Raw genomic sequence first — 16,683 nt, forward strand, 5'->3', positions numbered from 1 at the left:
GACAGTCCCACGCTGCTCCCCTAGCCCAGGGCCTCCCACCCTATACCCTGCCATGCAGCTGTGGGAGCAGGGAGCCGGTACATGGCACCAAAAACAAAAAGGCAACAGCAATTTGAAAGTGGCAGTAATTCGAAGGGGTGCACTACAAAAAAGTCACAGCATCATCTGATGGACAAAGAGACTCATTATGTGTCTTTGAGTGCTTTTGTGTTTGCATACAACAAATGCATGGATGCGATGCTTTAATTCCCAGCAAACCAAACTATACTACATCCAAGGAATTTTAGTTTAATGAGCAAGAAAGACTTGTAAAGCATCCGGAAACCCCACTCATGAAAACAGTCATGCTTTTGCAGTGGAAGAAAGGGCAAAAAACCTGGTGTGTACAAATGTTCACTGTCTGTAAGGGAGGATCCTTGCAATGCCCCGGTACACGTATAGGGGTGACAGTGCAAGACACTGGCCCTGATCATCCGTTGCATGAAAGCCACTCTCACTGGGATGGGCAGTGCATTATTCTAGGAAGTTTTTCTCTCTTCTTCCAAGCAGTCACCGTGGGGGTGGGGTGTGGTGGGGTATTGAGGGTTGGTATGCTTCAAGGCCAAGCTTAAGCTGGAGTGTGACATGTATTGAAACTGCTAGTTCTTTCCCAGGAATCATGGCACATTCTGCAAACCCAGATCCCCCAAATAAAGGCTGTTCTGTTATGCCCTGTTAAATTTACCCTTATGCTAACCCGCAATAATTTTAACCTTATGATAACTAGAAATGCAGGCTGCTACAGCCAAAATAAGAATGCCCACACAGCCTTTAAGTTTTACAAGCAAATAGAAAGAAACTGGAAGGCTAGCACAATTAGTGAGTATTCAACTTAGTATTGCTGCCATTGTGAAGTGAAGTAGCCCCTTGACCACAAACAATGGTGGGATGGCCATCTCCTTCCTCCTCCCTCCCAACCAAACAAATACATTTTATTCTTTACAGAGAGGGAAGTGTTAATTTACATTATATACATTCACACACACACACATATACACACACACACGTATATATATCTATGTATCTCTCTCTCTCTCTCTCTCTCTCTATATATATATAATATAAATTATAGCTAAATTAAAACTATGCTATTAAAGCTAACTATTTAAATCTTAAATATTTAAAAACTTTTAAATGCATGTATTTATTTAAGGTTAAATATTTAAGCTTTTGGGGTATTTAAATTAAAGCTACGCAATTCAAGCTAAATTAAAATTCAGTAGATATATTTTCTGTCTAGAACAGTGCCACCCAGAGCACGAGAATTCAAAGTACATGAATTTACTCTGTCAAAAACATCATCATCCACTGGTGCTACATAACTTAATACACACGATCAACTCACTCAGCGGGGTTGTCTAGGCTAATTTGTGGCACGCCTGCCAGAAAGTATGACCCCCACTGGGCTAGAAAGAGTTTGTCAGACATGACAATGGTTGGAGAGGGTGTCATTTGCTGTGTTACTCACCTTCATCACCTCCAGTACACAAAAAGAACTGCTGTCCCAACGTGCTGAATGTAGGCTCAGTATAAACACTGCATTTTTAAGAGGATGAGAGAGAATGGCGGTAACCAAATTAAATATTTGTATCAAGCAGGGTAAGAAAATTGATTCTGAATATTTTGCAGTTGCTAAAAGTAACTGAATGTTCAACATAGTGTGAGTTTCCAAAATAGTGAGCAAAGTGACTTTAAACCATTTTTTTCCTAACGTGTTTCAAATGGCACTTGCTACTTATGATTAGCTTTTTTGTCTCATTCATATGCAGCATAGTGTAATTAGATAAAACTAACCTGTTTCCATCAATTAAACTAAACTTGATATTTAATTATTGCACATGTAAAGTCAAGGCAGAAAACTAAAGAGCATATACAAAATATTCTGATAATGTTTTACCTGAATTAAATAGGGATAATCATATTTTCTGCTTTGCATAAGAAATATTTTTTTCCTCACTTTGAATAAAATGAAAAGCCCCAGTAAAACATCTGTATCAAAATAAAAAACTATTTAAAGCAAAAGCTGTGTTAACCAGCACCTTACTAGCCGGAAAACTCTATTAAATGGCATCCGAGGGACACGGCAAAAATGAAACTGGAAGTACCACTTCCGGGTTTCGCCGCCACCACGAGCAGATCTCTTGCCACTTCTTCAGCCCATGGCCCAGGGCAAAGCAGCCTGCGCAGGGCCCCCCTTCCTGTCCCCCGGCACACTGACGCTGGGGAGTGCACCAGACGGTGCACGTTTGATTAACCAGAATATTTGATTAACCAGCATCCCCCATTCCCGGGGGATGCCAGATAACAGCTTTTACTGTAATTTCATCCATTAGTTCTACTGCACCGTACATGTAATCTTAGCTCCTTATACCTATAGTGCAGTGGGCCAGCTTTAGAGGTAGGCAGAGTAAGTAGCTGCCTACCCTAGGGAGATATTAGGAGTGACAAATATGCAGCCTTTACTATTCACCAGGAAAAATTGTTTTCTGTTAAAGTTAGCAAAGATGTGACACAGGAGAAGACACTTTGTGGATAAGTCAATTTTCCTTGATCGTTTGGAAGTTCCTCATCTACACTGGGCACGTCCGCACGAGGCACTAACTGCGCAGTAACCTAATAACGCTGCGCAGTAGTGTGTCACAGCATGGACAGTGCTAATGTGCTACTACACAGTATAATTAGGCTACTGCGCAGTAGCGTCACTAAAAAGGCGTTCGCTAGTGCTACTGCACAGTAACTCTGGTTACCACACATTCATTTAGTACTTGTTTCTACAAGTACTAAATTAAATGTGCAATAACCACTGCGCATTAATGAATGTGTAGATGCATGCACAGGTACTCAAACATATGTTAATCAGCTAGTGCTCTTCAGTGACAGTGTAAATCACCATGTCTGAAAGTGATGACCTTTTTACAAAAATGAAAACATCTTTCTGGAGATTTTATTTTAAAAAAAAAGGAAAGGAGAAGCCAATTGTGAAGTCAAGTCAAGGACTTTTAAGAGTTCACAAATCAGTTATTTTCTTTCCAACTGATACATCAGAATCAAGTCATGAACATTCGTCCAACCAAAATACCAGTATTTCTAAAGCAGACAGATCTGAAAGAAAAGAACAAGAAAACGTTCTCCCCAATGAGGCAGTTCCGTCTGTGGATGTGAACATGCCTTGGAGTAAAACTAACTTAATGCAACTGCCGAGTTATTGAAGGAGTGCACAGAAATCTTCTGAGGACAGTCTGACCGTTGACAGATCCTGCCAAACGATCAGCAATCAATGAAAGACCTGTCATTTTCTATGCAATGCTGGGTCCGTACAAATGAACTCTAGGGATGTTCATTCCACAGGTGAACACTTTTAAAATCTGTACAGTTCCTTGGGAAAAGCGACTTTGAAATGAAGGAAAAATCTTCAGCGCATTACCTCCAGGGAAATTCATGAAACTTTCATCTATCAAAAAAATATTCAAAATAAAACTGTTCTAGTCTTGGGGAACGTGAATAAGTAGGGAATTATGTCTGCCTTGAAAGCTGCCGAGTATTTTTGTGTTATACTCGACCGCCCCAAAAACACGAGTAAGGAAGAGCACGTGACAGTAATTGCTGATTGTTAGATTTGTTTCTGTAGAAGCAACAACTGAAGCACGAAGGCAGCATTAAAAAGCAAAGAATTTTTCATTGGATGACAGGTTCTACAAACACTGAAATGGCACGGACTCACCTGAACATATAAAAGAAATGAGAGTCTCACTCAGTAATTTGAGAGGCCAAGGCTACGACAATGGGACAAATACGAAAGTCAAACACAGCAGAGTTCAGAAGAGAATATGGGAACTTAAAAAGAGAGCACTTTGGGGGGTGGGGTTCGGTCCTGTACAACACACGTTCTTTGAAAGAATGATATTTTTCAGCATCGTTCAAAGTGGTTTTTTTGTGGCCTCACTGCAGCACTAGGATGATATCAACCACTATATTTATTATTAGACTTGTATGCCACACTTCCCAAGAAAGGCTCAGGGAATCTTGGCTGTCATCCTCTTCCCAAAACTCGTATGTAAAATAAGATGGGGAGGTTGAATTAATGTGATTTATGTATTTCAGAAGTCTTTGGGGTTTTTTTATTCCTGTTATCAATGGCTGAAGCCTTGTGAGAATCATAGGAACCAAAATTCAAATATCGAAGTGCTGGCCAGGAAGCTGAAGCCTGGAACATGTGCAAAGGCCTGTGTTAGAGTTTCTGTGCAAAAATAAATGTTGGCCACATTTTCCAAACCTATTAATTGTACTCAGGATTCTGTTGATCTTTCCCATATATGTCACAATCAGAGAGCACGGTTTTTTGAAACCTAAAGCTTATGAAGACATAATTGCATTCTGCAATGGCTCGGTTGCGGCTGATGAGTCTTGCTTTAATTTCAGCAGAGAGCCAAGCAGCTGAGAATATCAATAGAAAAGATGGCAGTCACAAATCCATGTGCATTAAAACAAGAAAAGTGAAATTCTCTCAAGGTGCTTGCTGCCAGTCCCCAGTGTGTGATAAAAAGGCTTTGAAAAATGGGTCATGTGCTTGGTTTTCAAGTTTTTCATTTTTGTTTCATTCTTGCATTATCAACAGTAAGCAAGAGTGATTAATCTAATCCTCTTGGTTATATGGAGGAGTTTGAAAAGTTAACAGCGGAGGGCAGCAAAAAAGTACTCCTGCCTACTTAGAAAATAAGCCAAAGCAGCACAGACTGGGCAACAAAACAGATCATTTAAGTACAGTAATTAGCATTATAAATAAAATGTGCACCAGTGTTGATTATTACAGTACCAGTATACTATAGGATATAATACATAATTGTCAAGCCCTTAATTTTAAATTAAAGTGCAACAAAGCATACTATTGCTAGACTTCCTTCCGATTAAAATAAATTAAATGTTGTTCAAATGTACCATTTGTATCCATGCCAAATAAACAACAGTTCCATTTCACACACAAACTGATATATTTTTCCTTGTAGTAGTATAAATCCAAATAAATTCTTACATTATTTTTCATACTTAATAATTTTACAGTAATTTTATCCTTATTTAATATGAAAGGTTTCAGCACTTCTTTCTCCTACTTTACCCCAACTGGTTATTTATGTACATTATAAACAAGTATTGACCTTATATTATTTTCCAAATGAGGATAACTTCCAGTACTTAAAACAAACACAAAATAATAATGCTAAGAGCACATTGCAACTTCTAGAGGAACGGGAGGATTGGGAATATATGATAAACTAAACAAAATGTGGCTTATTTTTCTGGAAGTTAAAAAGTAAAACAGTGAACCCTGTAACAGAGGACAATGAGAGTGGACTCCAGTGGGAGCAAAAGCCAGCTCCATTTGTATGAATTTTATATTCCTGGTTTTGTAGCACCTCTTTTTTCAGATAAGCTGGTTATAAATTTTTCAGGAAGAAAAAATGAGTTAAGTTTCAGATTTGTTTAAATATGCTTAAATTATTTATACATCCATTGAAACATTCCCATTTTGCAGTGTAGAAACTCTGTAATGAACTCATTATTCAGGTCTTGCATAAAGAATGTTTTATATGCATACTTATTTGGAAGAAGCATAATCACATTCATTGTATTAGCCACATGCCCATGGCTAAACTATGTACATATGGATTTAGCAAAATACTTGAATATATAGTATAATATTTAAAAGCAGAACTGGAAGTATACCATCAGGTTGTGTATTTTGTCTCCCAGCTTTTAAAGATGTATTACTACATCAATCGGGAGGTGCTTAAAAAGCAAAAGCTCTGTCTGTGATATTATTTTCTGACTCACTTCTGGATCTGGAAAAAAGTCTTTATTTGTTCTTTTTGTTTAGGTCAGTGGGACAATGTATAACACAGGGAGACACGTTTCTCTACGATTAGACAAAGAGCACTTGGTCAATATTTCTGGAGGGCCCATGACATACAGTCACCGCTTGGAAGAGATCCGGTTACACTTTGGAAGTGAAGACAGCCAGGGATCAGAGCACCTACTTAATGGACAAGCTTTCTCTGGCGAGGTATGTGACAGTATTTGGACTTAAAAATGAGCCAGTGTGAAACACCTGTTTTCCACTTCTCAGGGAAGGTGCAAACTAATTGGTCTCCATGAAAAATGATTTTTTTTTCTCCATTTTGAAAAAAACTATTTTTACTCTGCATTGCACCATATTTAAGTGCATCATAGCACATTACAGAAGCAGGGCAATGTGGCACCTTAACTTGTTCAGGGAGGCATGAGCTTTTGCAGGTTGCAGCTGACTTCGTCAGATGGTATGAAAGCAGCTGACATAAAGAGCACAGCTAATCTGTGAAATATCCTAGCATCTGATTAAGCAAGCCATTAGCCTACAAAAGCTCATGCCTCCTAACAAGTGAATCTAAAGGATGCCACACTGCCCTGCCTTCTTCCTGACTTCAGACTAACACAGCTAACTACATCTCTCACATACCACATTACGGTGAAAGTGCTGTGTTTGTGCAGTGCATGTAGAAATAATTTTATCAAGCTGCACGCTACTCCCCTTTTGAAGCTCCATAGTGCAACATGATATTTGATTTGAAAGTGGAACGAGGGGTAAAATCTCGGCCCTGCTGAAGTTCGGAGAGTTTTGCTATAGACTTCAGAAAGGCTCTCATCCTTGGTGCCTAAATCCCAATGAATTTCAGTGCATTTTGGGCACAATTTTCTTGGGCTGGGATTTGCAGAGAAACTTTAGCAGAATGTAAAATAGCTGTCAGATGATTCTGAAAGTGAAACACAATATTTTGCATCCACTTAAGTACAAAAGGCATTTTACAGTTACTGGCATAAAGACTGCTATAAACTAGGAATGACTCAGAAACAGAGCTCAGTGGAGAATAGATCTCTAAGATTGTTACCAGCTCCAGCTACATGGAAAGGATGGGAATGCTGTACATATCCAGTCGCATGGTTAACCATGACAAGCAGAGCTTCATTAAGTTAGTCCATTCCACCCCTCGTCAACTTAAAGCTGATTTTATAGTTCCAAAATTAACTAGGAAGTAATGACAAAGGTGACTATTGTTTCTATAGAAGTTCTACTTGCATAATGCTCTGGTGTGTGATATTTTATCCAGTATACTACTAATATATAATAGTATATTACTGCTGTGATTCTGCAAAGACTTCCTAGCCCAGGGGTGGGCAAAATATGGCCCGCAGACAAGATGCAGCCCATGAGGCCATTCTATCTGGCCTGTGGGGCCCCTAAAAATGTAGAAAATTAATATTTCCCTGCCCTTGGTTCCTGCCAAAAATGAGCAGTAGGCTGGGCAGTAGGACCCAGGGGATGCCCTGCAGGCTCCCACAATAGCTGGGCCTGCCCAGCCCCACCCCACCCAGCTGGAAGCCCCAGCTAGGGCTTCTGGTTTGGGACAACATGGCTGCCCCACACCGGAACTGCAGGTAAGGGGGAAGGAGTGGGGGAAGCTCAGGGTAGGACCCCGGGCAGCAGGGAAGGAGCCCGGGGAAAAGCTGAGGGTGGGGGGACGGGAAGCAGCCTCTTGCCTGCCCAGTGCCTGGCACTCCGCGCTGCAGCTGCTCACAGCCCATCTGGGGCTGCCTGTGCCTGCTCCAGACAGCCCCGCATGGGCTGCGAGTGGCTGCAGCAGGAATGCCGGCCATGGGGTAGGGGAGGGGGCCACTCTCCCCCCCTCCCCGTGCTCAGCTTTTCCCTGGGCTCCTTCCCTGCTCCTTCCCGGTGCGGAGGAAAGCGGCCCTTCCCTGCCCCTGTGGCCGGCACTCCCTGCTGCAGTCACTTGCAGCCCGTGCGGGGCTGTCTGGAGCAGGCACAGGCAGCCCCAGGTGGGTTGTGAGCAGCTGCAGTGCAGGGCACCAGACACAGGGTGAGTGAGGGGCCACTTCCCCCCCCCACACACACACAGCACCACCTTGAAAGCCAGCCCCACTGCAAGCCTGGGCCCCACGTGGCTCTGGGCTCGCCAGTTGGGGCTGTGTGTGGCGACAGCAGCTGCACCCCCCGCTTGCTGCACCAGGCAGTGTTTGCCACTGTTACCTCTGGGCAGGCAACAGCAGCCAACACTGCCCGGCACAGCAAGCAGGGGGGCCGCAGCTGCTGCCACAGCGCACAGCCCTGACAGGCAAGCCTGGAACCAGCACAGAGCCCAGGCTGTCAGCGGGGCTGGGTCACAAGCTGGTGCTGAGCGTGGGGAAAGCGGCCCCTCACTCGCCCCGTGGCCAGCGCCCCATGCTGTAGCCACTTGCGGCCCACGTGGGGCTGCCTGTGCCTGCTCCAGACAGCCCCACGTGGGCTGTGAGCAACTGCAGCAGGGAGCACCAGCCATGGGGTGGGCGAGGGGCAGCTTTTCCCTGCTCTCAGCACCAGCTTCTTCCCTACCGGCTTTGGGCTCCACCGGTGCTGGCCCTGGGACATGGGACCAATGTCCCAATGTCTTGGGACCAAAGACATTGGGACATTGGTCCCAACATAGTGACCAGGGGGCAGGGCACCTGTCAAGGGGCGGGGCTACCCATGCGGCCCTCGACAGCCTGCCAAAACTGGGTAAGTGGCCCTCCGCCTGAAATAATTGCCCGCCCCTGCCCTAGCCCTATGCATGCTAAACTGAAGTCTGACTGAAGAGGGACCGCACAAAGGGTTCAAAATTCACTACATAGATGAATCTTTGCAGGATGTGGATCTGCCTTATACATTCTAGAGAAACATTAAAGAGTTAGGAAAGAAAAATCATAAATAGTGATCCTGCACTGATACGTTAGTGCCCATGTTTTAGTATTGAATAAATATATTACTGAATTTGGTGCATTTTTCAAACAAGTTTTCCAAGTTCGCTGACTTTTGCATGGCCCAGATTGAGTGCAAAGGGGTCAGTCTTGAAGTTGCTTTATTAACAAAAAGAATGTGCGAGTTTGGTCATACCCTTATCCTCCTTCAACCAGCTTCTGGTCTTTGAACTACGCAGCACACAACTGGCACTTTAGAAATCCTCAATAAATAATTAAAATAAGGATTAAGAACTGCATCTCACTGTGGGTATATTTTAGAATTATCTTCAAAAGGTATCTCAAGTATCCTGTTGTCATTCTTTTACGAAACCAAAAGAAATTGTTTCCAATAAAAAAGCACTTATTTATTTTGTTGAAGATGAATTATTATCACATTACCATCAGCACCATCTATCACAGGCTCTGCTGATGAGTCAATTTATGCATGGCATTTTCTTTGGCATCGTGCAACAACAGTTATCTGCAGAGCAGCAGATTAATTGCAGACTTGTCAAATGATGTTATTATAATTGATGGTAATCATTTGCTTTGTTTTATAAAGCAATGTAGATGTATAATACAGTCAGTGGCAGCTTTTTATGAAATTATTCATGTCTCGCAGCTGACTTCTGATTGCCTCATTTAAATTCTGGAAATATATGGACAGGTATATTTAATCCAGTGTTTTACTCTTTTATGAGGTGAACATTAAGTGTGTTTTAATAAATAAGGTCTTTGCTTTTGGAATCACATCTACATAAAAGCAATATTCAATACAAAGTAGCTTTCTTGAACAAGGATTTTTTTTTAACAAGGAAGAAATATGGACAGAACACAGCTTCTTATTTGATTTGGTATATTAATATTGTTTCAGATTGTCACAGGAGAGGTTGAGGGATTAAGCAAGACATCAACTGTACATTATAAAGAAGGATGAAAACGCTGCATCACACTATGTAATACAGTGCAGCAAAAAAAAATCCCCACATAAAAGCTCTAGTGAAAAAAGTTATAGTAGGAGTGGCAATTTAAATTACAAAGCTTAAGTTTAAATTAAGGCTCTCAGATTTTTGGAAATGTGGATTTTTGTGTACATGAAGGTTGTGAACAGACATAATTTTATAGTGTTTTGAAAGGGGAAGGGTGACTTGCTGGTCAGAACCGTGCAACAGTTATTCCAACTATTAGGGCTGTGCGAAACACCATTGTTTCATTTTGACATCCATTTCACCATTTTGCAGGGACAGTATTTCATTTCATCGTTTTGTTTTGTTTCTAAGCACTGTCCCGTTTTGTTTCGTCGAAACTGTTTTGCTCTTTTGACGCGTTTCCATGTTTTGCCCATAGGCTATCATGGGGAATCATGAAAATGCCTAAAACTTTGTCATTTCTTGCCTGATTTGGATGAAAACTGCAGGGATGGTAGCCCCTTCTGAGGGCATGAGGCCTGCCAAGTTTCAAGGAAATAGCTGCAAGACGTTTCTCAGAAACTGCACCTCAAACTTCAAAAAGCAAAACTCATGACACATGCCAGCAGTGCCAGCCTCCTGTCATCCGGTGCAGATCCGGGGGCCCACACCCTCGGGAGGGCTGTGGGGCTGTGCCAGACTCCTCCCAGGGGTGCAGGCCCCCGGAGCTGCGCCAGATGACAGGAGGCTGCTGCTGCCACCTGGGACCAGCTCTGGGCGCAGCCCGTACCCAGCACTGGGGAAGACTGATGCTGCCGCTGGCCCCAGGCAACAGTGGCAGCCTCCTGTCACCTGGTCAAGTGGCAGGAGGCAGGGGAGAGCCAGGGCTGCCCTCCAAGTGGCTCCACAGCCCCATTGAGCTCAGCCCAGCAGCAGGAGGCGAGCAGAGCCAGGGCTGCACTCCAATTGGCTGCACGAGCCACATGGAGCACATCCCAGCAGCAGGAGGCAGGCAGAGCTAGGGCTGCACTCTGCCTCCTACTACCAAGCTGAGCTCCATCGGGCTGCGGAGCCGCTTGGAGCGCAGCCCGGTGGTGGGAGATGGGGAGAGCCAGGGCTGTGCTCCACCTCCCACCGCCAGGTTGATCTCCATGGGGCTGCGGAGCCACTTGGAGTACAGCCCTGGCTCTTCCCTGCCTCCCGCCATCAGGCTGCTTCGAAACTCAAAATGTTTCAAAACTTTCAAAACGTTTCGAGTGCCCTCATTTCATTTCAAAGCTGTTTTGAAGCTTTTTGTCTTGTTTCAATTTTGCTGTTTCGAGCTCAAAACACGTCGAAACAAAACACTCGGCAAAGTTTTCCCTACCAGCTATTACATTTGTCCGCTCCTGTAGAGCTATGTGGAGCTCAGTGCTACACTTTAAATCTGAACAATACCTGTATAAAGGTAAAGTAATTCAGCTTCACTTAAATTATATTGGAATAGACAGACACAACAGTTAAATTTGAATATCTTATACGGACTGAACAAAGACGCTGAACTCATGACTCATTATAGCATACCAGATTCCTGCTCATCTCTCTTCACTCCATGGATGTTAATAACCCTCTCCCATTTTTATGGATATGGTCTTCTACCAAGCTACTCTTTCTTCTGCAGTTTTCTTTTCTGTTACCCATTCCTCCTAATGTCTCTCCTCTGATTTCATAGCCCTGCAGACTCTTTTTAGCTCTAGCTGCACCTGCTTTTTCCTTACACCTGAAGGATGTCTTGCATTTGAAAACTTGCCTAAAACTATCCCAGCCATGTAGTTGGTCCAATATAAAATATCCACAAAAATTCTTACCTCTTACATTATACCAGTACCACTGTTATGTCTGTATGCACCCTACGTGCAGATAGTAGAAGAGTAAAATCTTTCTTTCCTTTTTTGATTTCACTTGAGGGAGAACAGACATCACAGTTTACTTTAATTTTCCTGGTACCAGCATACCCACCCACACCTTTTCTTCAGGTCTAGCAGAACCTGTTCCTGAAACATCTGAACAGTGCAATCCCCCACCAAGAAGCTGTAGTTGTGTCACTGTCCTGTTCCCTTTCAAATGCACATTCCTTTGATTCCTAATTATAAACCAAACCAAAATTCACATCTGCTTTCTTGATGATATTTAAAGGAGCGAAGGGTGCTGCTGACAGAGAGAGAGAGAAAGTAAATTAGGTGGTATTCAAAAAATAGAGTATTTACAGAGAGAACCAGCAAATAAGGAATCCCACCGACAAGCAGGTAAAAAACAGCTACATAGAAAACAAAGCAGTGAGGATTAAGTCTAAAAGTACACAGAAGAAATGACCGCTGTACAGATGTTTTAGCTCTGAAACATGATCTTACTGAACTAATACATTTGTCACCATTTAAATCCTCATTTGCTAACAGCTGCATGTCCTACTGCAGGAAAAATGTCAGCCACAACTGTCTAGGTAGCAATTACTGTCCATCACTATAAATGTTACAGATGCATAAATGATAGGAATTGCTACTGAGCTGAACTTACTGATATCTGGAGGTGTTTGGATGTCACAGCGTGGTTTGGCCTCACTCATCTCTCATATAAAATATCCATTACCTATTTGATTCCGCATCTGGAATCATTGATTCATATTTTATATACATGTTGCTCTATACCCAGAGAACATAGGGGCAAAACAGTCCTCCCACATAAAGCTAACAACTCCTCAGCGAAGAGCCTGCTTTCACAATACAGCTGATGGTGTTCTTGTGACTGTACATCCATTGAAGCAAGCTCCTTCTTAACAAATAAGAGATTTTTGAGAAGTTTAGTACAAGGATTGGGTTATTCATACTGCTTAAAATACCCATCAGCAATACTAAGAAAGCAATGGAAAGTTAATTGTTAACTGACTTTATGGAGCAGCACATGCTTTCAGGCCTGTTATGGTCCCTATATATTATTCAATATTGGTCAGAAGAGACAGGTTAAAGAAAAACACGAGCATAAGTATAAGCAAAAAAAGAAGCCTATCAAAATGCACACAGGTTTAGGCCCCAGTCATGCAGGCTGGAATGTTCGACCCCCTATTAATCCATGCGTTACAAGTCCTTTTGCACTTTGTCTACAACAGCACAAGTACTTCACTAGCATCTTTCCCACTCCTGGTAATTAGTTCTTTCCTAGCATCTTTCCTATTCATGACACAGCACTGCCAGAAGTGCTTGTACGGACTGGGCACAAGCATGTTTCTCTGCACATGTACTTCCTGAGCTGTACTAGTGATAGAAACAGTTTTGAAAACTTGTAACACAAACACATACCTACTAGGGGTGTACGAAGCAGGCCCTATTCGATTCAGATTCGGCCCAAATCAAGGACAATGATTCGATTCGTTGATTCGGATCACGGTCCCCAATTCGATTCGACCAAATCAGAATCTGAAGATTCGATGCTGAAAGAAGTAGCAATTCGGACATAGACACAGCTTTAAATGTTTTTTTCTACATGCCTCAAGGTACCAGCACAGCTCGCAAACACTGCGATGCTGGGGCAGATGGAGTGTCCCACAGGAGCCCCCCACATGCTTGGCAGCCAACCTGGAAATGGACCAGCAGTACTTCTGGTCCACTTCTGGGTCCACTGGGGAGCACACGGGGGGCCCCCCCACACTCAGTGATCAGCCATGGTGGGACCCTGGGTAACCCCCCCAGACCCAGGAGGCACAAGTTGCCGAGCCGGGGGAGCACCGGGGGGGGGGGGGCAGCATGCTCCCTGGCAGATCCGGAAGTGGACTGGAAGTGCTTCTGGTCCACTTCCAGGTCTGCTGCCGAGCAGGCTGGGAAGCCCCCCACGCTCCTGTGGGACACTCCAGCACCCCAGCATTGCAGTGTTCATGAGCCGCCTGCTACCTAGAGCTATGTAGGAAAAACAGTTAAAGCTGTGTCTACATCTGAATTGCTGAATCTCTGCAAATCGATTCAGAGAGATTAAAGGGTCCTCTGATTCCATTCAGATTCGGAGATTCGGCCACTGTATCAGGCCAAATCGAATTAGGGACTAAAGCTTCACACAGCCCTAATACCTGTGTGTGCTAGGAACATTTTGCAACAATTTCTACTCTCTCTAATACTAACTGTATCCTTAAGAATTTGTACTCTTGTTACTAGCATCAGGTAAAGCCTGTTTCTCGATACCTTCACTGCTCTTGTTACCCATGGGAGATAACGCTAAGGCAAGCTTGTTAGCTTAGTTAGTCATGACCTCATTTTGCTCTGTAAACGTAGACTACCTTCCTGAGTACCCAGCACTTGCCTTGAATTTACTATCTGGTATTTGCTGTTCTAGGGAACCATGGATCCTCTGGATCATGGTGCATGTGTAAGAGGTCTAGTCAGGTGCCTGAAAAGCCCAATTCAGGAGCAGCACAGCTTGTTACAAGTTGCACAGATCCATGTGTTGTCTGAATTGGAGTCCAAGTTTACAGCATGCTGCTTCCTTCTTTCTTGCTTTGCTTCCATCCTCTGGATCAAAGCTGCTTCATGTTGAGCTGTACCCAGTGCCAGATGTTCCCTCCAGATTGGACAGGATTCTGCGTTTGCCCTCCCACCCCCCCCCACCCCCACCACCATCTTTCTTTGTTGATGTTGAATGACTTCATATCATTTTTGCACCCATCACAATACTGCCATAGAGGGAGACCCTGCTTTCTAGGTACTTGCTATACACCGCTGAAAAAAATCACCCCATCAGTTAACATACACTATTCACACCACATGAATATACCTTTCTCTAGAGAAAGCAAGATGCAAGTGGACAAGTACTTTAAGCAAGCTTGACAGCAACAACATGACACAAAATTGTGATCCAACCAATCAGTAACACCAAACTGCTTCAAAATGCAGTCAGATCTAAATGGTGCTGAGATTTGTAATTTGTGGTCTTCAACACCAAAATAGGTGTGAAAGGGATGTCAAGACACATCCCTCTGCTCAAAGATAGATCTCTTCAGTAATCTGGTTACCCCTTAGCACCTAATTATCACTTCACAGTGGACTCTGGCTAGATAATTAAGAATTAATGCTTAAAGAGTTTGAACAAAGCAAACTTTTTCAAGAATATATCAAATTGTTCTGCTGCCAGATCTATTTTTAACTGGGTAACAGCAACATAGAAAGAAAGAAAGCATCTGAAATTTTTAAATGAGCTGGTTGAGCATTCGAATCTTTATCCAGTATGTACTTAAATGGACTAACCTCCCGGTTGATGAAGTAAGTGTTGTATTGTATTGTGAACATTAAAAGTATGATTGGAGTGTTGTGGTAGCTGTAGTGGTCCAGGAAACGTCTAAGAGACATAGTTTTTGTGATATCTTCTAATGGACCAGCTATATCTTTGGGAGAGGTTGTGGACAAGCTTTTGGGCATCAGGCACCCTTGCACAGATCTCAGTTTGGTGTTACTGGTTTTCACTGTTCACAAGTTTGTTTCATCTTGTTGCTGTCAAGTTTGCCTAAAGTCCTTATCCACTTATATCTTGTCTTCTCTGGAGAAAGGTATGTCCATGTGGTGCAAATAGTCGGTATAAACAGAGGCTCTGATTTTTCACAAGACTTGGGAGACCTAAAAAAGGACCCTTGAGCCCAAAAGTTTTTCTAAAAGTTCTTCCAACTATGTAGTCATTCCAATAAAGATAACACAAAAAGGTCTTGCCTCTCCAACATTAAATGAAATCCCAAGCTTGAGTAAAATCCCAGATTATTTCTACTATACCACAGTCAGTTTTCCTTAATGGGAAACCCTTTCTTCATTCTCACATCGACAAAGGACAGAATGCAGTATAGTTTACACATCAGTTCTGTTGAATATGAACAGGCCATAATTTTTTGTCTTCCCTACTAAAAAAGCCATGCTTTCTGCCTCAAGACAAAAAGCAAGGACCAAATACACTAGTTTAACCAGAAGATAGAAGTTGCCATGTCAAGCACTCTTACCAATGCAGACAAGCCCCAAGAACCTGTTCAGGAAGGGACGCACAGCTGCTACAGAGCTGTGCTTTGTGGGTGCATCCCCACAAGCGCGATTGTGCATTTCCCCAGGGACAAACAGCAGTGACACAATATATGCCTCTGCTGCTTGTCTCTGGGAAAGGCCCACGGACACATGCTTTGGCACATGGCACGTTTCCCCAGGTGGGGTAGAGGAGGCTGGCCCCAGCAGCCTTACCGCGAGTCCTGAGGGCCTCCAGACGCTGCAGACACAGCCATCTAGCAGCATGGAGCCTGGCTTCAGCCAGCCAGACTCTGGTTTCTGGTGGTACACTCTGCTGCCACTTGTGTCACCCCACTTGTTTAAGGTGTAGGTTTTTTTGACACCAGGATGTCAAAAAAAAACCCCCAGGAATGCCTGCATGTGCTGTGCGTGCAGTGTGCAGCACCACAGATGGGTCTGCAGTGCCGCATGCTTCACGTCCATGCTTATCCGGATGCGCCCTGTGATAGCATTTCAATATGGGGTATGGGCTGGCCAGGGAAACCATCCACTGACCCAAAACTTCTGTGCAGCAGATAAGTCACTACCCTGCAGGATGTAAAAGAAGGATGATTTGCACAGAGATTTGACTCTTTGGTAAGGATGTAAAAAAATGAAGGCCAGCATTAGCAGCATGCAGGCAAGGTTCTTTGAATAGATGTGCTATCTTTTATTAGCCCCGCTGAATAGTTGGAAAAAATAACTTTTTTCCAACAACTCAGTGGGTCTAATAAAAGATAGCACATCTACTCAAAGAACCTTGCTTGCCGATGTCCTTAGACCAACACGGCTATAACCAAAAACCCAGCAGCATCAGCATCATACCTGTCACAAGTTAAAACATACTGCAAGCTATGTCTGCCTATACAAGAGTTGCCTTGGCAGTCATTAAA

The 16,683-nt window shown here is 43.3% G+C and overlaps 1 protein-coding gene across 3 annotated transcripts in view; it reads left to right on the top strand.

Annotated features, from left to right (window-relative positions):
* CA10 (carbonic anhydrase 10) overlaps positions 1-16,683 on the top strand; it is a 352,521-nt gene that overhangs the window by 269,205 nt on the left and 66,633 nt on the right. For all 3 annotated transcript variants that reach the window (XM_059732087.1, XM_014601951.3, XM_059732088.1), the window contains one exon: positions 5,912-6,097. In XM_059732087.1, coding sequence (XP_059588070.1) covers positions 5,912-6,097 — 186 coding nt within the window. The remainder of the gene's footprint in view (positions 1-5,911; positions 6,098-16,683) is intronic.

The sequence above is a fragment of the Alligator mississippiensis genome, chromosome 8, assembly GCF_030867095.1.
Source record: "Alligator mississippiensis isolate rAllMis1 chromosome 8, rAllMis1, whole genome shotgun sequence".
Taxonomy (NCBI): Eukaryota; Metazoa; Chordata; order Crocodylia; family Alligatoridae; genus Alligator; species Alligator mississippiensis.